This window comes from Acipenser ruthenus, chromosome 9, assembly GCF_902713425.1.
Source record: "Acipenser ruthenus chromosome 9, fAciRut3.2 maternal haplotype, whole genome shotgun sequence".
NCBI lineage: Eukaryota > Metazoa > Chordata > Actinopteri > Acipenseriformes > Acipenseridae > Acipenser > Acipenser ruthenus.
Window position 1 is genome coordinate 40,702,630 of NC_081197.1, and position 18,642 is coordinate 40,721,271.

Consider the following 18,642-nt stretch of genomic DNA (forward strand, 5'->3'; position numbering starts at 1 on the left):
GTGGCACGAATATGACTAGCTGAAGGTCTGCATGCATCCGCTAACATATTGTATTCTGATTAGTCGCTTGCTGTGCTGGCTGAACAGTCTATTGCAATCCAATATAATGTGGGTAGGGGTTAGTTTGGCTTGCCATAAGCTGTTTAGCTATTGCTATTGCTTTCAGCTAAATTTGCTGATGATAAAATGGGTGCAACAGAATAAAATCAATAGTGTTGAATGGCATAACTCAGAACCAGGTATTAAAAAGTAGGGCAACGAAACATTGAAAGAAACACTATTTATTCTATTTCTGTATGTTAAACAAGTATGAAGCAACACTGCACAAGTAATGGTTATATGAACAAGAGGTACACAGGCTCATCAAATAACTCGCTCCCCTGACCACTGTCAGAATCAGCTTCACCCGTAACTTGATCCTCGTGCAGCTCCTGATCAGCTTTTCTGCTGTTCAAGCACATTTTCTTCGTGTGGGCTCCCTCTGCTGTTATACTATTGGAAAACAACAAGCTGAATCGCAATATAGTATGCAGAATATTTAAAATGCATTCTTCTATAGCTGTTCTTTGTATTTCCCCCAAAATTAAAGGTTTGGCAGCATACAGAATGACTTTTGGCCTTCCCTTGTTATATTTTGCATCAGACTCAGGTGTTCCAAGATTTTGCAAAGTTCTCGAATTTTTTTGTAGCCTTTAAAAATGTGGATGTAAAGATGTCTTGAATCTTTAATTGTGCGGCGATTTATTTATTTATTTATTTTTAGTCTAACTGTACTGTAACTATTCTACATTTTGAATAATACAAGCTTCAATGTGTAACGAGACTCAAACACGACCAACAGAACATTGAAAAAAACTACTGTTACCAGAATGCACAGCGCTCCACGTTGGTGAAGTGCGCACTGGAATACACGTGGTTTGTGTGAGACTCGCCGCTCGAGTTCATCATCATCCAGCTTAGTTGTGCTTAACTCAGTATGTCAGTGTTTCATGACGAGGTGGAGATTGAAGACTTTGAATACGATGAAGAAACAGAGACATATTACTACCCCTGTCCATGTGGTGATAGATTTGTTATTTCTAAAGTACGTAAGTGGTTGGTATATGTTGTTACAGTGCATCATGGGCCTGGCAGCTTAGGATGACTAACCCAGGCTGTGTAGGCACTAAGCAGAGGTACAACTAAATGTAGCCAGATTTTAAATATTTGTTTGCTAAAATGTTGTTGTTTTTTTTTCTTTCAGTATACATTTTTTTTTTTACTTCGTGACACTATGCGTGTTGTCTTATGAACTACAAACCGGTAACAATTGTGTTTTTAATAATAAAATAAGTTTAATTTAACTCTTTTTGAGGCAGCTGGCCTGGGAAATCTGTAAGACTTCCCGGGACATTAAATGTCAAAGTATATGATTTATTTCTTTCTTTATTTATTTATTTTTGTACGACATGACGCTGGTGTCCCGGTTTTTTATAAGTCGGAGGTGGGAATCCTACCCATCGCTACAGCTGTATTGTTAGCAATGTGAAGCTAGCAACAATAACATTGTTATTAGTAATATCGAACAGCATACATTACTAACATTTTTTACATGCCTGCCCCTACTGTTCCTGAACAGTGCAGTTCAGAATCAGTCAGGGCTTTCCAAATACGAATATATGACAGCATGTGTGTTTTTTTTGTTTTTGTTTTTTTTTACATGGATGTGTAAATAACTTCATGTGTAACTCAAAACTGGCCAGTTATGTCCATAATGCGTTGTAAGTAGGGGGGTTACGGTACACTTAACTCACACAGTCAAAAATAGAACATTCTACAAAATGTTTTGTCATTAAGCTTTAATAGGCCATTTTAAGAAATAAATTGATTATTCAGAAATTATGGATTTATTTATGAGAGGTGAAAATATTACTGAACGTCGGATGTAGTGGCCTGTAGAGGGCGCGAAACAAACGGTTTTGAAATGCAATGGTAACAGTTTAAGTGACATTGTGTCAGGGGTAGATTAGGGTTAAGTTTAGGAGTTAGGTGTGTCGCATATGACGTAGCACGTACTGAAATTGCGCATGGACAAATTTTAAATGGTGATAGTAATTGTAAATTAAGTAAGGTGACATTTAGTTAAATTAGTTCTGTTGAAGTGGTGAAAAAATAAGGTTTTAAAAATGTGATTTGCAACATTTTCCAAACATGTCCCGTTTAAGGATAGTTGTTGTTTTTTTGTTTGGATACTTTAAAAAAAAAAAAAAAAGAGAGCGAGAGCGAGAGAGAGAATATGCGAGAGCGCAACGAAGCTGTAGGTGTATGTATGGTACCGCTGTATTGTGTTTTTATATTTTTGTAAATAAGTTTAGAATTTTATTCTTTTTAATTTATGTTAATATAATAAAGTTCAAGGATGAGAAATTTGGTAGAATTTTGTGTTTTTGACTGTGTGAGTTAAGTGTACAGTACCCGTTGGCTGATTCTTAGTTTTAGATTACCATTTGAAAAACACAATTGTGCAACTTACATTTTGGAGTGGCCTGCAAAGCTTTAGAAATAGACCAGTGTCTTTGTAAACGTAAAGAAAGGAGCTATGTGTAAATAGGGATTCACTTGCAGACTGGACCTTGTTTTTTACACCAAATTCTTCAGCATTGCACCTGGTGGCCTTATTGATTGTCCAATGCATATAATGGTCCTTTTGACATTGAATGTGATCTTTTTCCAATACGTCTATTCTCCATAAACCCATATATATATATATATATATATATATATATATATATATATATATATATATATATATAATGTTATAACAATCTATGTGACGTTCAGTTATACTTTGCCTAGTTGTAAATTCTGTACTATAAAAATAATAATAATATTGCAGGAAGACCTAGAAAATGGTGAAGAAGTTGCCACATGTCCTAGCTGTTCCTTGATAGTACGAGTTATCTATGATAAGGTAAGTGTGTGTGTGTGTTTGTTTTCTTTCTTTTTTCTTTTGCTTTCATTATTTCTTTGTCTTATTTGGTTTAATAGTTTTTCATCCAATTTAAACCTAAGTAAATAAAACTGTTAGACAGTAATTGAATTACTATAAATGTAATTAGTCAAGATTTTAAGCTTTCTTTGCCCACATGATGAGGAATAAGGTTTAGTTTGATTGGTTGTATTGCCCTTTGATGTACAGATGATAGTGACCCCCTACACAGACTTGACTACAGTCTTGAAAAATGCTGTGCGAATATTTTGAGGATTAAAAAAAGTTATCTCTCTCGATCTTTTTTTCTTTTAGGAAGAGTTTATGTCTGGAGAAATAATAGAATCACCTTCTGCAAACAAAGTAGAACTGGTACAGAGCTGATTACAGCATAGTCCTCTGCTCTCCTCGCTGATGAAGGGAGACTGGTTGGAACTGGGAGGACTATCGCACTGCAGGCCAATGGAATTGCTTGGATGTGACTGGCTGCATTGTGGTATTAAATGCTGATTCAGATTTTATCAGCGTTGTAGAGAAATGACTCTGGACTCGAGACAGAAGTTTTGACCATATCTGACCATCCACGACAGAATGAACATAACATGGAGAAGATGCCTCATGGGTTCAGCTGTGCAATCCAGTTAAAAATTATTATGTTTAACAATTTTTGTATTGTCTCAGAAAATGCTACCAATTACAAATACATGAAATCCCGGTCATGTGTTCTGCATATCCCTGTATGCCGGTTTCACAGTGTGCAATACTGTTGATCAGACAGACCTTTTAGAGGGATGGTAAAAGGGGTTCAGTTGGTGGGTGCATCTGTATCCCAAGATGTGGCGCAAATTACTGGTACTGATTTTTCAAAAGTGAATTGGGCACTTTGCAGAACAGACTTCCACCTCCAGAATTATTGAAGGAAGTCACTGAGACATGGTCATGTACCCCCACGGAACGATTTAAACACCATGCAGACTTATTGGGCCATATTTTCAAAGTGCTTCTTTAATTAACTCCTATTTTTTGAAAGCAGAATAAAACACGTTAACAAGGATGGAAGTAAAGCCCCTTTCACACTGGCATGCTCTACCCAGGTTGGACCTTACCCGGGTCACGTCCCTCTGTCATGTGGGTCGGTTAAGCATTTTCACACTGCTTTTTGAAGAAACAGAGTCAACCTAGGGTGACAGAAGCAAGTACACAATGCCCCGGAAGCAGCAACGTTCACATGACCACACTGGCATTCTGTGAAAATCAGCTTAAGCCAACCTTCGCAAATTGTTTGGAAGACGTGCTTGTTACAGACGCTTTCATCCAAGCTTCTCTGGATTGAATTGTCGGCCCAAAGAGTAAATGTTTCTTATTCACTCCACGCCATCCCTGCAGCAATCTGGCTCATGGTGTGTCTCAATCAGCATACTGTGAATAAACAGAAATGGCTCTCAAAGTCCTTGCGGACGTGAAACCTTCACGCAGGCGTCGCTGTTTGTTACTTCCACCGATTACATGTGGTCGTCATGCATTTTGTCACACTTGACCCGGGTAAAAGCATGTAGAACTACATTCTGAGGTGGGTTGCTGCCGACCCAGGTTAAGCCAGGGTCAACCCGGGTACGTGGCTTCATTGCATAGCAGTTTGATCCATTCCTGGTTTTACTACACACCTGATCTTGTTACCTATAGACTGGGGCTAATCAAGCACATATCAAAACCTGGAATGTGTGAAACTGCTATGCAATAGGTGTCTTATTTCCATCCCTGTGTTAATGTTACAAAATGAAAAAGAAAACACCTTCAGGGTGCTAAAGAGAACTTGAAATATATAACTTAGTTGTTTGGTTCTAGTTCTGTCAATATAGTTAAAGACTGGAGTAAATCATTAAAAAATGTGGCCCATCATATATTAGCATTTAGATTTTTGTTGTAAAAGGTTTTACCCTGTAATGAATGCTGTCCTCCCTGCCCAGGGGTCCTTGTACACCCTTTTGACGTGTGTCTGTTGTTTGTCCATCCCCTGTAGGCTACAGACTGTTCCCGCCCATGTGAAAGCAGCAATATCATGATGCTAATCATGTCATAAGACAAACATGAGAAGGAATTGTGAAATACTTTCTATATTAACTAGAAAAGTGAATTACTGCATCATTTAAAAAGGTTATTAACTCCTAAAAACAGAATGTGGAGTTTGTGTTTGATATACACCAGAATAGATTGCTAAAAAAAAAAAAAACCCTGTGACTCAGATGAAGTCAATACCCTTCCTCAGTTAATAAATTCCTGGAAATCTGTTCTTCATTGAATTAGGGAATTTAATGTATAACGTGTTAGGCGTCAGACAGATTTAATTTATTTTAAGCAAAAAAGAATGTTTTAATCATTAGACTAACCACCATATTAAATCTAGAATTCTATTGCCGTTACGATATATCGACAGAAGTAGTTAGTTGTTGGTAGATCTGCAGTTTGCACATTGTTCATGTCAAACAATCCCTGGGTTACCGTCACTTATTTTGATGGTTTAGTAAGAATAGCAAAGGGAATAGGTCTATAACAAGGGGACTGCAAACAAGTGACATACAAAAATGAAATATTTTGCAATGTTTTGCCATTAATGGTCAAATTTCTCCAAACTTTTACCATACACTCCTAGCTACCTAGATATGTTTTGGCTGTAATCTGATAAACTGGAGATTTGATACTAATTTTATGCGATTATGAGGACCCTCTCTAAATTGGTGCTTATTATCTTGTATCGATTTTTTTAATGCCAACTTTGAAGAACTTAAGCCTTCACTTGTTTAGCATTATGAAATGTGATCAATATTAAAGTGCTGGGATAAAGATTGAATAGGCAAAAATATTCAAAGATTTGCACACATACTCCTTGTTTCTGTTCATATAACAGAATTTTTTAATCGCTGTAAATGACGTCTAAAATAAGTATTAACATTCATCTTCAGAACAACGTTTCTCACTTCATTAATAGGAAATTTGATGGAATACCAGCTTTTTTTATTTTGTATTTATTGTGATATGGTACAGATTATACTTTTTCCAGCAAATTCAAAATTAAAGAATTTTCAAACATATTGTTTAAAGTTGCCATGAAATCTTTGTATGCATCGGAATGTGCATAGCTGTAAATGTTGGAATTTTTTTTAAGCAGTATGGAATGTGGTGTGCACTTTGTGAATCACACTACATGTATGCTAACAAACATATAGCTTTTTAGGAAATTATATATATATATATATATATATATATATATAATGTCAATTAAATGTTAGCCTTTTGGCATAATTCGGGGCAGGGGGTGTGTGCCGGAACCCTAAATTGCTGCTTATCATTACCAATCTCCTATTTAAACCCTAATCACACACACCTTCCCTAGTGTTTTTCGTTTTGTAGCAAACGCTCAGGCCCGGTCATTCATGCTTCAGCTTAACATCTTAGCTAATATCTAAACTTGCTCCTTTCACTGCAGGTCATTTCTGTGCATACCGCTATCAAGACATATCAACTATTTTCCTACCTGCTCTGGTGATTCTTCTCATCATTCAGCTTCTCTATTCAGCTGCAGGAGCTCCAACATTAGTCTTTCCTGCTCCACCCAGTCTCCAGCACAGCAACAGCGCTGTCCAAAGCACAGCTCCTCCTTTTCCGCGTTTTCATTAGAAAGTCTGGCCCTCCGTTAAAACTTTTAAAGCTCAGTCGACAAGACATTGACATCAATTGCCTTGCCTTAGCTCTATTTAAATCTACCACAAAGCTTTGTCTGCTGAATTTGTCTTTACTGCTTGCCTGCAATCAGGGCCCCCTCCCCTGTGCCCCACTCAGCACCCGCTGCCACAGAGCCAGCACAATTTACCGTTCCATCAGAAGATCCTGTCCTGGACCTCCATCAGGTACGTCCAACGTTTTAAAGACCTATCCAGCCCATTACAAACTCTTATTTCAACCAGCGGCGGCTCATGATTGTGACGGGTCACGTAACATACTCCAATGACACTGCTGTACTGCAACTCTTCCACTGGCGCCTCACAGACCATGGTTACCACGGCAATGCCTCATCGAGTGACTACTGGGAGTGGTAAGTTGTCATGGCGACCAGGCAGCTTCAACAGGCACTGCAAGCCTGTGACTCATGCAATCTTCTGGTTTCTTGCTGTGCTTTCACAACCGGCGAGAGCGAGTCCAACTTGCCGAATTGTGACATCTAAATACTGCAGGCTCGTCTTGTAGAGCTACATTAACTCATTTATATACATGACTAACAGTTCAAAAAACATACTTCAATTGTATTTATTATTCAAATCTAAAGAATACGCAAATATTTTATACATAGACGAGGATTTTAATCGCAATACCCAAATATATTCTACCCTGCTTCACTGAAGCCAATGGTTTTAATTCCAATTGCAACCTTAGACAGCAGTTTAACATATTCTAAACTGGTTTGCTATCGCTGTAAATCTTGCACACCAACTTTTCTATCTGTTCCTGCAGTTCATTGTCACTGAGGGATTTTCAACCTTTTGCCTAACTATATTAATTGACTTTCTTCAATTTCAACTCTTTTCCCCCCTTCGAGGACCTGGTCATGAAGCCACGCGCTTATCGGTTTTCTGAGATGCTCAGAATCCACCATCACTTTAATCCAGCTTCCCTGCATCAAGCATCCATTCCTGCTACCTTTTCCTGTTCCTGGATTCACACTAACCCATCTGGCTTTGCTCCTCCAAACCGACAAACTTCATCAAGGCACTTCATTCAATTTTCAAAGTCATCACTTCATTCAACTGAGCCATCAGTCAGATATGGAAACCATGTCCTATGATCATCAACATTTCAGTCAAAGTGTCTTCCTACCCTGCAATGGACAATACACTCTGCTTCTGATCAAATCAATAGGTTTTGCAGCACCCGCAGAGCAACGCATTCTTCATCCTCTCAGGCTCTGCAGCAGCCTCAGATCTATGCTTTCTTCATCCCTGCCCAAAGCCAGCCCCATCTCTGGCTCCAGCTAAAACGCCTTAACACTCAAAGACCAATGTCCACAGCATTCAGCAGATCTCTGCTCTCTACGGCAGTCCTCTGTTCACTACTACAGATCACCACTTCAGAAGATCTCAGCTCTCTACAGCAGGCCACTGCACACTACTGACAGCACTCCATCGTTTACTTCCTCAGATCTCTGCACTGTTCTGCAGATCCTGCCCTCTACTGTTAATTGCTCCTCACTACAGCAGATCTTGTCTCCCTCTTCAGATCGGCTCACTATTGCAGCATGCAAGAGTTGTTTCAGTTCAATGTTTAAATCTGCAATACAGGCGCTTGACTTCCTCAGCAATCTAGTCATATGTCTGCTCTTCCTCTCAAATACTACAAGCATTAATACATGGTGAGAGACGTGGTATGAGACAGGAAATCTGTCTTGATTATGAGTTAAGGAGTTCCACTATTAGGAGAATGACTGGAGTTATGAAACCCAAATCTGAATGTGAGTTCACCTTTTCCATTCCAAGCAGATATGATGGTAGCAAACCGCCGATCGATCCCGTATTAACTAACACATAGGATGGTCGGCATCTCCTCTCTCTGCCCTTGTTTCCAGAATCAGGCGCAAAGAGCGCTGAGCTTCCTCAGCAGTCGATTTCATATTCGTTCAGCTCCAGCTGCCACCTCAGCCCTCATCAAACTCTGCAACACCGCCATCTGCGTTTCAACTAAATACAACACTCTCCAACCTTCTGCAATCTGCTCGCCACTACATGGCTACAGCCTTAGCCCCAGTGACCAAATCATCATACACCCCCGGATGGAAAACATTTACAACTTTCTGCACTCAAAACCAAATACATCCCATCCTGCTTCAATGACAACGGATTCTAGCCTCCATCACCCATGCAAGGGATTCTCGTCACTTAGCCCCCACTACCATTAAAGCCTACATCTCCGGAATTCAGTATTTCTACCACCTCAACATCCCTTCCTCCATCCCTTCAGTCTGCTTGACTTTCAGAGGGATCCTCAAGAGCTATCCCCCTCCCCCTGCTGCTCCCTCCTGGCTCCTTTATATCAATACATATCCTTCACTCTTTAAACTCTTCCCTCAGAAAAGGCTGCTCCTGTCCATTCAATGACCTGACCATGGAAGTTCTATGTCTAACTTCTTTTTCGGATTCCTCAGATGCTCTGAGAGTTTACCATCCCATCAGCTTCTACCTTCCCAGCGGCAAGATAGGTCATCAAATTCATCTAGTCTGGTTTCTAGAGCAGGTCTTTCACTTCGTTTTTATACCCCTCATTTGCATAGGATGGGAGCAGCAACAACATCAGTAGCTGGCGCGAACATCAACCTCCACCTAATCAAGAGTATGGGGCTCTGGACTTCATCAGCAGTAGATACATACCTCCTACCGACATTGCCACAGCCCATCAGAAAATTGTTAGTATGCCCGGAGTAGGGGCTACCAGAGGTTTTTCCCCTTTTTAGAAGGGGTTGTTTTCCTCTCCACTGAGTGGCAGGTAAACACATATATCATTACACACTACCACTTCTAACCCCCTCTCTGTTTGTCTCGTATGTCATTTAATCCTTGAATCTATGTTATGCATTGGCACATGCTCTGTTGTCTGTCTCACGGTGAGGTTCTGTGGGGAGCCGGGGTCCATTCTTTGGGGGGTAAGTGAGCCTCACTTTCCCGACCTTAGGCAAGCTGCGCTTCCTCAACCTTATTTAATGGAGGTTCTCGTCGTGTGAATCAGAGGGGACCCCCCGGCCATACTATCCTTTCACAGCTCATGCACTTATCTTACCTCATCGCAGTGAGGCTCTATCCTATGACAATGTGGGGAAGCTATAAAAAAGGCCAACAAGATGCTCAGATATATTATGAAAAGTGTTGAATTTAAATCAAGGGAAGTAATGTTAAAACTTTGCAATGCATTAGTAAGACCTCATCTAGAATGTTGTGTTCAGTTCTGGTCACCTCGTTACAAAAAGGATATTGCTGCTGTAGAAAGAGTGCAAAGAAGAGCGACCAGAATTATCCCGAGTTTAAAACACTCCTTCACTTATACACTAGCAGCTTTTCTGCTACAGACAATAACAATACATCAACAAATTAAAACCACCAGTTTCGACAGAAATTCAGGATCGCGGCAAGCCCATGAATCAAATAAGTATGACTTTTTCTTTTTTTTGTTTTTTTAAGTAGTCTGCTTTATCTTTTTTTTTTTTTTTGGCATGTAGTTTGTAAAGCCTGCCAATTTTTCTTGTTAGTTTGCAGTTTTTGGATATGATGATAACGTGTTTTTTTTATTTTTTTTTAATGTTCTTGTGGAAGGGTGGTGGGTGATTCACTGACACACAGGAGACAGAAGGTGTACTTGAAGCACTGCACAGGTGCCCAGTTTTATTGTGCCGAGTGTGTTTTTTTCTTTTAGCCCGCAGAGGGCGCTGTTCACCGTGGTCTGCCTACCAGCGATGATAAAAACAGAACCACGGAAATACCAGATGCGGTACAGAACAAGTGCGGGCGCACTTACAAGTGCTCAAACAATAATTCAAAAACCAAAGGCGAAAGTAAAAAGGAAAATAAAACACAGTAACAAAACTACAAATAAAAGGTGCTGCACTTCGGCAGCGTTACCCCAGCCGTCGCTAGCCGCACGGCCCGGGTCTCCGTCCTACTCTGACCGTCTACCCTAGAACTACACAGGGGGTCTGCCCACTGGTTCCAAACTAATATTAAGTTTACTTTCCGTTTTCTTTTTGTTCCCGGTTTTCTCTCGGTCCCGGCTGTTCCCAGCTCTCGACTCGAGCTCCCGTACTTCCCGGTACGTCTTTTAAAAGGGCAGACCTGAGGAAACAGTGAAGTATTATTTTATAGGGCTAGCAATCCCCCCAAGACCCGCCCTTCAGCCACTCAGGGAGAAGAAAAGCCCACACACCCTCTTTCCCACCTCTCCGTGTCACTGCCATGACTGACAGGCGGGTATTGGACGACTGCTGCCCTCTTCCTGCAGCACTAAGAATACGCCAGCAGAGTCAGCACAGGTCTCCCCCTGTTACAGTTCTCTTCACAGTTAACAGTTCATTTCCTAATGCTTACTGTAGCTACAGATTTATAATTTTACTTTAAAAAGACAAATTTATTTCAGTACACAATCACATTTGAAAATAGATATCCTATTTATAATAAGTTTAATATGCGATTAAAACCAAGATTAAATAAGATACATTTTTTTAATTGAGATTATTTTTTTTAATTGCTTGACAGCCCTAATGTATATATATATATATATATATATATATATATATATATATATATATATATCTGCCTCTCCCTTTTGATACAGTATCTGAACTGAAGAAAAGCTGCGCTGGCACTTTATAACACAGACAGCTTATTCAGCATTCATTTTATAACTAAATAAATATTAGGCCTATTACGTGGTTATCTTTCCTAATGTATTTACTTTTTTGTTGCAAGAGGCGCTGCGGCTTTCTCAGGGAGACGAGATGCTTCAGCTTTGCTTCAGCACCTCTATGGCAGCCGAACCTGGGTCGAGCCCATTCCCTCTTCCCTTCTTCCCCTATCACGACCCGCTCTCCTTCTCGCACTTGGTTGACTGGAGCCTAATTAATCATCACTTATTCAATTTACATTCCCATGTGTTTATGCAGGGAGGAATTTAACCCCCTCCCTGCCAACCCAACATTCCCCCCACACACACCCACACACCCGTGCACCGGCAGGGTTTTGACCCTGCCACATATCCCCCCCTCATGTGTGCAGCACACATGGCCGCCATTGGCCCCCTCCCCTCATGTCCATCTTTCTCTGTTTTGATTCTTGTGGGTGGGTTGGAGGGCGGGTCAGTCCACCTTCTGGCACCTGAGACCCTGAGACCCGGCGAAAGGGGACCCAAGCGGGGTGGCAAGGGCGACTGGAGCGCAGGCCGGTGACCGGGCTGTTGCACCAGCAGGCCGAGATGAGAGCCCTAGAGCCAGCGAAGCGACGTCTGATCCACCAGGCAAGAGGCAGGGGGAACCCCAGTGACATCTGCTGACAGCGCAGTGATGTCTGGGGTTTCAGGGGGGAGCACAGTAGGTGACCAGGTGAACAACTCTGCCTGGTGGAGCATCGCACTGGGCTCTAGGCATATCAACAAGAGTTTCAGACACCATGTCAGCGTGTCTAGGAGCACGGGGCCAGGGACCTTACCTACCGGTGCCGGATCTGTGGTCTGTTCACCTCCTCCCCCCTCTCGATAGCCCAGGGAGGAATTTAACACCCTCCCTGCCAACCCAACATTCCCCACACACACCCACACCCTGCCACAGATGTGTAGCCTTATATATTTTAGGCCACAAAAACAATGAGACCCATTGCAATTTGAAACAGATACTGATATCATGTGTAATATCCAGGTTATGTCATTCCGTTTGTGTTGTTCAGTATATATTTCCTAGTAATGAAAACTGAAACAAGAATTTTGGGTCTAGCTAAAATACATGGATAAACTTTTTGTTATTTTCATAACCCCTGGATTAAGGGACTGATTGTCAGTCCAACTGAAATATTTTAAGCAGTAATTTGGCACCTCCCTGTATATTAACAGCAACAGCAGTCGGTTGCCTTGTGTTTGTGTTCTATTAGAATTTCCAAATCTAGTGAATCCAAACTCACTGTTCTAGTACAAACACCTCAGTTAGGAGCTATTTTCCTATTAAGAGAGTGGTTCACTGATTTATGGCAGAAAACATTGCACACTAGTAACATAAGTAAAATGATGACTATCACAGTATGAGGTATAGTTTGCAAGCTTGTTTTGTTCTAAATAAACTACATTCAGCTGAAGAGTAGTGATGAAACAATTGAACAACTGGGGAATAAATTGTTCCTAGAATTATTTATTTTAGAATTTAAAGACAGCTGAATCGTACCTGTGTTAGGATAATCTAGTGGTAATTGTATATTACATTTGGAGGTGCAAATTATATACACATACATCAGTGAAATTGATTAGTCAGGATGTATTTGAGTCCTATGATTTGGCTCTCAGTTGCATTAGCGCTGTGTATCTGGGAGCAGGTTAAAGAGTAAGTAGCGGGGTTCCAAAAATATAGCGTTATACATCCTCACGTGTTGGTACAACTGTTTAAATAACATACCTGTAATTTTTCTTCACCCTTTTTACAGTTCTAACTTTAAAATCTGTTTCAAAGCTCTTTTCAAATTGGCTGCTCTAGTGCACTACGGTTTGAGATCTGTCCTCTAAATACCTGCAGAAAGAGCTATAAAAAATCAAAATAAACAAAAAAGAAAACATGGCTTTTCTATTCCGTACCACATCATGGATTATTATTGCTGTGTTTAGCTTTTTGACAACGTGGGCAATAATCCTTACACTATCAGTGGACTAGAGCAGCCATTTTGAAAAGAGCTTTTTGAAACAGACTTTACAGAGTTTTTGTATTAAGTGTCGGAATGTCGTCATGACAACAGATCTGTCTGACTTAGATAGAGTCAGTCATTGGACGGATGTTTCTGTCTTCAAAACTGCATACATTGAGGATCAGCCTCAAAAGTAATGACCAAGTGAGTTGAATTATGGTAAACAGATTTTGTTCCAAGATTTCTACCTTGGAATTAGAGGTGGTAATACTTGAAGAAGTTACTTATCTGGTGCTCCTGGCTGCCATGGAGATCGTACACTGTATAGACAGAGGTACGGCAACTGTATTTTGTATTTTTTCAAGCAATTCTCCATTATGATATTAAATGTGGTTTAATAGTTAAAGGAAACAGGTGTGATTATAACATAATGTTTTTACTGACCTAAATTACCATGCTTTATCGCTACCGCACAAAACGGGGACCAGTGTGCCAGACCCGATAAGTTTTAATACTTTGATTTGATAAAGCAAGTTTTGATGAATTAGTTAACCCAAATGTCTTCCACAGCTCCCGGTTGTCTGATAAATATAAACATAAAAAACCTGTGGGATTTCCCTCCAACCTACTCTGACAGGTTGGCTTAATCACTAATCCTCTCTACAGGCATTACTCAACTCAAATCAGAGGAGTCTGGGATGTGTGACTGCGGTAAAAGTTTGACAGACAGCTCTGGGCACCAAAATAAAGGACAACTGTTCGAAGTTATAAAGCCTCTGAAGTATCTGGCCAACATCAGGCAGGATTTTGGGATTAGTAGACAGAGAGAATTGACACTGAGGGTCATTTTACTGCTGTTATCTAATTTTATTATAATTATCTTGTTATGTGTGCTTTATACTGCTCCAATAATAATATTAATATTAATAAATACATTTGCAGTATATTGCACCTTTCATAACCATTGATTCAAAGACACTTCACAATACAATAGAGGTGTACTCTGCAACCAGTTTCCAAAATAAATATCAGGTTATTTTTAGACTCTTCACAAAGTTCTTTCATACAATTGAAAACATGCGTGCACTAGGAATAAATAATATACGTAATATACGTGTGGGGGGGGGCTCCAAATTAATGTTGAACTGAGGCTCACAAACTGAAAACCTTGGCAATCAATAATTGATCAATTCTTGCATCTATACAATAAAAACATAAAAATAATAACTTACTACACATCATTAAAGGAGGATCTTAACTCCATCCTATCCCATTTCTTTACATACATACCTTTTCAGCCTCAGGGCTGGGTCGATATATAATTTTTTCAGTTTTTTTAACTAAATTATAACCCTTATGGAATGAGGGAGGCCATTATCTGCCAGGAATGGACTAGTTTCAGCTCCAAGCACTGAAAAGTTTAATTGTCATTTCAACATCTGTGTGACAGGGTAGCGTCACATCCAAGCTATTCCTGGCAGGAATAAGAGACAGAGACAGAAAAAACTGCAGTGAAAGCGCATATGAGGACTTTTAATATTTAAACAAAAACAGGAACAAATAAACTGGCACAAGGGCTGAAATAACAGGTTTAACAAAGCAATCCAATATAGGCTGGACATTCGCCTTCACTGTAATGTTCACTAACATATACACTAACATATACTACCTCATTGGAGAATAACCACCCCTGTGATTGTTGGCAGGGGCAGAATTAACCACATCCCTGCCAACCACAGCCCTATTTACACCAACAGGGCTTCTGCCCTGCCACAACCTGCAACTCTTTTTTTACTGCCATTTCTCAGTTTAGAATATCCAGTCATGGATCATTGTTGCTTCTTTGGGGTATGGATGATGTTAGTGTAAATAGATTAGTCTGCTAGTCTTGCATCTCAGGAGGAACTGATCTGATGAGGCCAGGTCAGCAGGGTGGACTGTGATGAAGCCATACACTCCCCCTTCCATCAAAGAGACAAATAAAGTGCAGGTTAGGGGGGTGGAGAATGAAACTGCAACTGGGATTGCATCCATTAATATGTTAGGAAGGGAACCCCGAATCTAAAACTAGATTTATAATGTCCTCTCACCGTAGAAACTCAAAACAGCCTGGGAGAACTGAGTACAATCTAACTGCCAAGCAAGCCAATCTCCCCGTTACACCCAGGACAGCAGATATCAGCAAGCTACCAGTCCCTGGAAGACAAAGGCAACTAATCTGCACTGCCCTTACTGCATGTACTGTGCATTTAACAGCCACACTGGGATCCCTGACTCTCAATGTTACACAATATGAAAGGGTCAAGGGGCCATAATGAATAAAGTCAATTAAATTAAACAAATTGAAAGGAAAGCATTAATCCTGTATTCTGCCACTGTGATAGCACTCTCTACGATTATTTCTGTGGTGCTGACCAGATAAGGAGGGAGAGCAGGGATACGATAGACAGCACTCTGACACTCCAAATACCAAAAAAGTGCCATCTCTACAAATACTTTGATCATCATTTCATATCTCCATTTACAAAACATATAAAAACGTGTATGTGGACAATTATTATCAATGAATAACAGTTTGTTACAATATAGCATTTTAATAACAAGTTGCTAATGTAAAACGTATTATCAAATTCTATAAACTATTATACATGCAGATAAACAATGACTTTAGAAGTGTATAGTATCTATATTTTGATTACCATGCATATTGTATACCTGGAGAATGACAGTACAGTTTTATTCCTGCTATACAATATGTTGCTTAAAACACGTAGCCCAGGGTAGTATTCACAAAGCATTTATCCCAGTGCTTAGTTTGCATTACAAATAAATAACTTAAAAGGTTAATTTAAGAGTTGCAACATGCACCTTAAAGAAGCTCTTAGTTGTTTTGTAATAGTTCTGTAACATTTTCCTTTTACAAGAAAACTAATCAAACTGTAGTTATTTATTCAGCAACAGAGACCTAATCATTCATGAAAGCCTTTCAGCTAATTTCACGCCTTACAGGTTATTTATTTCAAGAAAGAGGCATTAGATACAGTTTTAGTGCCCTTCTTATTCTAAGCATCCAAAAAAAAAACAAATTTGTCGTTGAGAAGAAACGAACAGCTTGCATGACCTTTAGCTGCATCAGTGTCTGTTTCTGCAATGGCAGTAAATGAGCTATATTTTAACACAACACCTCTCTTCAGCTTGACAGTCAGCAGTGGCTATCCTTACTGCCTAGCAACCTTATCAAATGCCTAAGCGCAAGGGTGATTCCTAATGTCTACAAATATGGTGATGAAGTGGAAATTTGTCAGAAGGGCACTTACTATAACGAATGCGCTCAAATCAATATCTCTTAGTATAAAAAAACATCAAAAAGTATTTACAAATATAATACAGCACATGGGAGACCTGTTTTAAATCCATTTTGATGTTTATCATGGGAAAAGTGTACTAAGCCTAGTGAATGCAGTTTCAGATCATTCAATAAAAATTAGACTTTAAATTTGTGCTTTTAATATGTATCATTCAGCAAGAGTTAGTGTGATCTGTGTTTAAGCCAGTATCTCTCTGTTCTCCCCCTTAGTTGTAGAATCATTTCTGCGCTGACATAAATATATTGGTCCACTATTTACTATTGTCATCTTGATTTAGGGGTGGGCAGAGATATAGCTATTCAGGTTTAGAGTTTGTGTTTGTGGCTGAGAAATTAATTGAATTTTCTCACCTAGGTTTGGTTTGGGTTGGTAGGCATTAGCCATTTATCAAATACAAATAAATCTGTTTTTTTAGGATAATCTGTAATGTATCCACTTAAGATGCACATGGTATGGACAAAAAAAGTAGGAAGAATATGTAAGTAATACTTTTGATTTATTTTATAAACAGTACAAATATTTTGATGTAGCAACGACGTCAATGTGTTGACATTTTAGTCTTCGGCAGTTACAATCTGCATGAACTACTCAAATGGAAGTGTTGTTTAGAATGATTTCAAAATACTGAAAGAAATGAAAAACGATAAAACGTCTTTCCTGTCTTCAGTGGTCTTCACTCCCAAGTGGTATAGGAAGGATCTCTTAATGGTCCCATTAATGATCCCATTAAGAGGCAGCAGTGGTGGAGTAATGGTTAGGACTCTGGACTCTTGACCAGAGAGTCGTGGGTTCAATCCCAGGTGGAGGACACTGCTGCTGTACCCTTGAGCAAGGTACTTTACCTAGATTGCTCCAGTAAAAACCCAACTGTATAAATGGGTAATTGTATGTAAAAATAATGTGTAAAAATGTAACAATTGTAAGTTGCCCTGGATAAGGGCGCCTGCTAAGAAACAAATAATAATAATTCGAGTGTGCTGATTTTGCATGTATTAGACATTCACCTTGCATTGATGTGAATGCTGCTAGTTACAATAGGTCACATAGGCCAGGAATAAAGTCATTTGTGGAAATTATTTAGGTTAGAAAAGGCAAAATGAAGAGAAAAAAAGAACAAGAACAAAAGAGAAAGCAGGCTTGCTGTTGTTGGTTGTGCTATCAGTTGTTGCTCACTTTTTTAATCTTTCTTGCAGTGTTTTGGCAACATTATTGTTTGTTTATTTAGCAGACGCCTTTATCCAAGGTGACTTACAGAGACAGGGTGTGTGAGCTGCAGTCACTTACAACAACGTCTCAGCTGAAAGACTGAGTATAAGGAGGTGAAATGAATTGCTCAACACCACACAGTGAGTGAGTGAGTGAGTTGGGATTTGAACCGGGGACTTCCTTGTTATAAGCCCTTTTCGTTAACCACCGGACCACACAGCCACAGAACTGAACAGATGTTGAACAGTTAGAAAGTCACCAGTTCAAGTTATTATGGTTGAAGTTTGTTGTCAATCCTGCATAATACACTAATGAGATTAACCGTTGGAAAATAAAGTATAGCACACCATGGGACAAAGTTTTGCAAAAAGACTTAATGTGTCATGTTTGTTGTTGCCGTCTATGAATTTGAGATATAATATCTGCATTCAGGAAAAAATCATTATAAGCCACGAGGTTAAACGAGATTCCAATAAAGCCCTACAAGCAGGAGTTGTACTGTCTTCTGCTGACTTGCATTATAAGCTCCATTACACCATAATAAGCTTTTGTTAACTGTGGGTTAACAGGGTTGTCAGCCACGAGTCTTTTGCACTTAAGAGGATGCCGTTGAGATTTTTTGTACCCCTTTCTCCTAACCTGTTATACTGAGTTCTTTCCTTCTCCTGTTGATAATTGAGTATTTCATTTGATG

The 18,642-nt window shown here is 39.6% G+C and overlaps 1 protein-coding gene across 1 annotated transcript; it reads left to right on the plus strand.

The window, feature by feature from the left end:
* The first annotated feature begins 871 nt into the window (after positions 1-871).
* On the plus strand, positions 872-6,056 carry LOC117405345 (diphthamide biosynthesis protein 3-like). The gene is made up of 3 exons (XM_034008321.3): positions 872-1,084; positions 2,876-2,950; positions 3,284-6,056. Exons 1-3 carry the CDS (start codon positions 977-979, stop codon positions 3,350-3,352), a joined length of 252 nt encoding a protein of 83 aa, XP_033864212.1. The 5' UTR covers positions 872-976; the 3' UTR covers positions 3,353-6,056.
* The last annotated feature ends 12,586 nt before the right edge of the window (positions 6,057-18,642 follow it).